Source organism: Daphnia pulex, chromosome 9, assembly GCF_021134715.1.
Source record: "Daphnia pulex isolate KAP4 chromosome 9, ASM2113471v1".
NCBI classification, from domain to species: domain Eukaryota; kingdom Metazoa; phylum Arthropoda; class Branchiopoda; order Diplostraca; family Daphniidae; genus Daphnia; species Daphnia pulex.
In genome coordinates this window covers 6339004-6344334 of record NC_060025.1, presented here as the reverse complement: position 1 = coordinate 6344334, position 5331 = coordinate 6339004, and the positions used below count along the sequence as shown (strand labels likewise).

Genomic DNA, 5331 nt, shown 5'->3' with positions numbered 1-5331 from the left:
TTTGTTTGTTCTTTACAAGCATTTTTATTTGGTTGGATGTTCCGGAAACTGCCGGGAGCGTGACAAAAGAGGATTAATGTTTCTTTCTATTTTTTTTTAAATCTCTTATCGTCATTTCCGGGAACAGTGCTCAAAGACTTGCGGTACTGGAAGCCGGACGAGACCAATTTTGTGTCTGGCTAATAATAACAACTAATAATGTGACAGTCAAGATCGATCAATGCGGATCAGACACGATTCCATCCTCTGAGGAGAAATGCAATACTCAAGCCTGCAGCGAAGAAACCACTCCCGATACGACGACCGAAATGTCTTTGGTTGAAGTCTGCGAGGAAGTTGAGGTTGACGATGAAGAAGGAGAGGAAGAAGAAATAGGAGAGGAGGTGATTGAGGATCCCATAGTAGAATCCAGTGGATCCAATCTGGGAATGGAACCGTCGTCTGGCTCTGGCTCTAGCTCTGATGGCAGTGGCATGGATACTACTACGGATAGTACTATGGATAGTACTATGGATAGTAGCATGGAGAGCAATATGGAAAGTAGCAGCGGCGACCTTGCTGTAGACATGTCTGCTGAAGGATCTGGTGACATGGGATCTGAATCGGTATTTATTATTGTTTCAATAAAACCATTTGATTTTATTTAATAATGAATTTTTCGAAATGTGTATAGTCTGGACTCGGATTGGTGCTGGGAGGAATGACCGCTCCACCGACAGTGATGGAAGGATCGAGCGAACAGGAAGGACTAGTGCGGAAGGGCAGAAGACGACAAGCGCCTGCCGAAGAATTGCTTCTTTCAAACGAAGGATCAGGTTCTGGAATGGGTTCGAGTATGGGTTCCGGATTAGGTTCTGGCATCATCCTTGGTGAATCAGGATCTGGTATCGATGGTATGGATTCCAGTGAACTAGAGGTTGAAGAAGAAATGAGCGTCATCGAAACCAAGAACGGACATTTGCAATCAGAAAACGTTCTACCCGTCGATGGTAAAATAATTCTTTTCCCTTTTATTTTTTACGTTTATTAACGTCTGTTTAAATGCGCGTATTATAGGTAAACCATCAAGCGAGAAATCAGCTAAAAATGAAACGACAACTAAAAAGCCGACTAAGGACGCCGAGGAGACGAGCACTGTTAAGCCAAGCAAAGATGCTAAAAAAGATGCGACAACTGTGAAACCAGCCAAATCGGTCAAGAAACCGGGCGTTGAAGTGATCGAGAGCGATATTATGAAAACTGGAACCAAAGCACCTCCTAAATCCAAGGCCAAGAGCTTCCCAGGCAAAAAGAAGAAGGTGAAGGAATGTCGCGTGGTTACCCAGGAAAAACCAACCTGCGACAAAACCGAATACGGATGCTGTTCTGATGGGAGTAACTCCAGCCAAAGGACCTTTCGAAGCTGGTAACTAAAAACAATACTTTCAAATCATTTTGTTGCAAGCTGTGTACATTTCCAATCGAAATTTAGGTTGTCCCAAATACGAAACTTGTGAGGATGCCGAGTTCAAATGCTGTCCTGACGGTGTCACTCCAGCCAAGGGTAATGACAATGAAGGCTGTTTCACTGACGCCTGCAAAACATCTCTCTTTGGATGTTGTCCTAATGGATCCACTCCATCCGAGGGTAATGACAATGAAGGCTGCCCTGAACCAACTACACTACCACCACCCACAACCATGTCTTCCATGGGTGAGGACTTGATCCCGGTCTCCTGCAAACAATCAGAGTAATTTTGAATAATTTTTAAATTGTATCTTTGAATCATTTAATTTTGATATTGTGCTTTGTTCCGTGTAGATTCCGTTGCCAGAGGACGACAGCCACTGGCCCAGACAACCTAGGATGCTTCCAATATGAACCTAGTGAAGTGGAGGGATCCGGAAGCGGAAGCGGTAGCGGTAGTGGAGCAGGTCCAGAGTGCAATTCCTGTATGACACCCAATTCGGATGCTGTCCAGACAATCTGCGAGCAGTCAAGGGACCTAATGGAGAAGGTTGCGAACCTGTTGAAAGTGGTTCTGGAGAAATCGGTTCCGGTGATGATGTACCAAAAACGGAATCGGACATCAACTGCGCGGAAACGGAATTCGGTTGTTGCCCTAATTCCCCTCTTTTTTTGAGGATCGCTCCGTCTACAATTTGACGGTCCGCGCCAAGGACCGCGGCTCGCCTTCCCTGTCCAGCGAGGCCTACCTGGCCGTCGAGGTGGTTGATGTCAACGAGAACCTCTACGCTCCGCGCTTCGAAGACTTCGTGACAGAGGACAGCGTACGTGAGAACGCGCCGCTTGGCACATTAGTGGCCGAAATCCAAAACTTGGCCAAAATCAAGAATTTTCCTGAACATAGTTCAGGAAAATTCTCAAAACCGGAAGTACGCCTACGTAAAAAACAAAACATGAACTTTACCACAAATTTGACGAGGATCACGAATATGTGGTTCTTTTGTGAGTCGAATGAATATTTACTGAAATACTGACTGAAATGAGAAAACCGGAAGTAGAAAAAAAAACACATTACTAAAAATTTAACAAGTGAGCTTTGTTGCTATAAAAAGTCAAGTCAATTATCACTCAAAATTACTAGTCACAATAACTGGGATAATACCTTTAAAGATATGAAAGTAACGCTCTAGCTTAGTTCAGATTCTAAAGACAGAAGAACTCCAAAGACAGAAGAACTCCACCGACAATAGAACCCCAATATTTTAAAGAATTTTTAAAAATGTCTTTGCTTGCGACAGTAGAACTCCAGCGACAGTAGAACTCCAACGATACAAGAACTCCTTTTTTTAATTATCATTAAAAATACCAAACAATAGAACTCCATTGCCTGACAGTAGAACTCCACTACGCGACAATAGAACTCCAATAATTTTTTTAAATTATTTTCATGTCCGACAATAGAACTCCAACGATTTTAAAAATATTTTCATGCCCGAAAGCAGAACTTCATTGAATTTTAAATATATTAAATGTCCTTAAATAGAACTCCTTTCCTAGGAGTTATTTAGGCTACTACCTTACTTCCAAGAGGCCCACATTACTACACCCAAGATAGCGCAAGGTCAGACTGCAGCGCACCTGACCGTGTCATTAAAATATGAGTTGGCTGAAGAAGTTAAGTATGATAGCGCAAAGCCAGATTGATTCTCTCTGCATTTATAGGAGTTTATACATTTTATATGCAGTTATACAATACATGAATTGTAGCATAAGTGGTTGGTTAAAGTTGCTCAAAGCTTTAGAAAGAGACTCGGGTGCGCTGGGATAGATCAAAATGACTTCACAATAACTGGGATAATGCCTTTAAAGATGTGCAAATTAACGCTCTATAGCTCATCAGCTATAAATCACCCCACTTTAGAGCTATCAAAATCCTTAAAAAAAAGTTAAGTTTACCTTATCATCACTTAAAGTTCTGCATCTTGGTTAAGATAGATAAATCCTGTACAAGGGACACGACACGAGAAACCACCGGGAGTCAGGTCTTTTAGGGACCACAATAAGAAGCATTGTGTTTACAAATTTCACGAGTGGCCCGTGTTCATGTTTTCTGAAGTACCTTCTTGGTACTATTTGCATTTTATTTTGTTTGATTTCATTCATGGTTTTCCATATAAACTCGAATGATTTTGTAAATTGAAGAAACTTTGTTTTCGCATGAAGTTAACTCGAGGTTTAGTTCATCAACAGAGAAGTCAAATGGACTTTTTTGGATTGTAACTCTTTGTAACTGGTGCTCCAGGGACCGTAGTAGATTCGGTAGATGAGCATTGCTTCTTCTAAATAATTAACCAGCTCATCACGCGCACGCTGATTTCTGCCCGACGCCAACTCCATCAACTTATCCGTGAATTTCTACAGCTCATTTGCCATTTCAATGCTGTACCGACCATAGAGATGCTCAACAGCGGTGAGAGAGATTCGTAGCATTTTCTCGCATTCTTCGTATTTCCCTGCATGACAAAATTAAAGCAATTAAAAATTTTGACTGTAAATTAAATTCATGGAATTTACCTATAAAAGCGTAACACTGGGCCAACTTGTCAGCGCTCTTTCCCAAATCCGGATGCCCTTTGAACAGAGCTTTGCTACGTAATTGCACGCACTTAGTTAACAGTTTGATTGCTCTCATAATATCTCCTTGATCGATCGCTTCCGTTCCTTGTTATTTAATAGAATTAGTTTGAAAATGAAAATATTTGAAACCTTAATAGTTTTAAAAAATGATACCTCTGGCATCAAGTGACACTGCCTCTAAATCCGCTTTTAGCTGGGTGAAATAACTTTGAGGTGTTTTGCACGACCTGCATAGGGCCATCTGATTCTGAGCGGAGGAATTATTTCCGGTGGGGTTGATTAGAGATCCTTGGCAAGACGGGCACGAGAATGAATATATAACGTCCTAGAAATGTAAACAAATAAATAATACGAAGATCCTGAAATTAAAAATAAAAGCCTGGATTCCGCTACCTGGAAATCTTCAGTATTTTTATCGAGGCAAGAATCACAGGTGCAAGTGAAGCAGTATTGTGCTTCTAGAGCTTCTAGTCTTTCAGTCCTTCTCATTCGGCGATAATGTGGTCCATAACAGTTGAATACTTCGTCTCCTTGGCGAACATTACGGATAGCTCGCACAATCAGCGTATTACCTTGGAAACTACAAGAGAGGCGGCATTTGAACACTCAGTTAAAATCGCTGGGAAAGAAAACTGAATTACTATATCAAACCTATTGATCACGGTTGGATCACAGTTGTGATTCATAAGACTGGCAGAGGGATAAATGGTGGTTGAAATTCTTTCTTGTCTTTCATTGTTCTCGTCTATAAGACAGAGTTCTGTAATGGAATGCATTGCTCACCATCTGACAGACGTGAACTAAAATCAGGCCACCAACTTGATACTGAGACTCTAGAGAGGCTGACTGAAAAAATGACGAGTGTTGTTTCAGTAGCAAAGTTAGGAAAGCAGCAGTCTACAATCAGAAAAATAAAGAAAGCATGAATATACAATACAAGTGATACAAAAGAAGATTATAATTCCTTACCAACGCGTATTGGTAAAGTTCTTCAGGAGCCATCCGTTCAGTATGAGAGACTGGAGGGAACATAACCTGGTAACTCTTAGTGTCGTATGGCCCATCAATACCAGGCACTTTTTTCACTTTATCGGTATCTTTCAAAAAGGCCAACACTGAATATAGTCCATGAGAGAGAACAATTCTCGCTCCTAAATGGGCAATTCCAACAGTTTTCAGTACCGCTTCAAGTCCACATTCAAAATTGTGGTAACAGGATGATTCTTGGCGGCAGGAATAAAAAATGT

At 41.3% G+C, this 5331-nt stretch overlaps 2 protein-coding genes across 2 annotated transcripts; one reads left to right on the top strand and one right to left on the bottom strand.

Moving 5' to 3' along the window:
- The first annotated feature begins 203 nt into the window (after positions 1-203).
- LOC124201609 (papilin-like) lies at positions 204-1724 on the top strand. The gene is made up of 4 exons (XM_046597772.1): positions 204-605; positions 674-989; positions 1057-1405; positions 1472-1724. Exons 1-4 carry the CDS (start codon positions 309-311, stop codon positions 1494-1496), a joined length of 987 nt encoding a protein of 328 aa, XP_046453728.1. The 5' UTR covers positions 204-308; the 3' UTR covers positions 1497-1724.
- Positions 1725-3547: 1823 nt separating this feature from the next.
- Positions 3548-4905, bottom strand: LOC124201626 (SET and MYND domain-containing protein 4-like). Its single transcript, XM_046597796.1, has 5 exons — positions 4736-4905; positions 4478-4664; positions 4238-4409; positions 4022-4168; positions 3548-3960 (listed from the first exon to the last, which is right to left on the bottom strand). Exons 1-5 carry the CDS (start codon positions 4858-4860, stop codon positions 3863-3865), a joined length of 729 nt encoding a protein of 242 aa, XP_046453752.1. The 5' UTR covers positions 4861-4905; the 3' UTR covers positions 3548-3862.
- Positions 4906-5331: the final 426 nt, after the last annotated feature.

Coding starts and splice junctions, on each gene's coding strand:
- LOC124201626 (XM_046597796.1), bottom strand. CDS start 4,860: ATGCATTCCATTACAGAACTCTGTCTTATAGACGAGAACAATGAAAGA. Junction 4,665..4,735: donor GATCCAACCGTGATCAATAG/GTTTGATATAGT, acceptor CCTCTCTTGTAG/TTTCCAAGGTAATACGCTGA. Junction 3,961..4,021: donor CCAGTGTTACGCTTTTATAG/GTAAATTCCATG, acceptor TTTGTCATGCAG/GGAAATACGAAGAATGCGAG.
- LOC124201609 (XM_046597772.1), top strand. CDS start 309: ATGTCTTTGGTTGAAGTCTGCGAGGAAGTTGAGGTTGACGATGAAGAA. Junction 990..1,056: donor AAACGTTCTACCCGTCGATG/GTAAAATAATTC, acceptor CGCGTATTATAG/GTAAACCATCAAGCGAGAAA. Junction 1,406..1,471: donor CAAAGGACCTTTCGAAGCTG/GTAACTAAAAAC, acceptor ATCGAAATTTAG/GTTGTCCCAAATACGAAACT.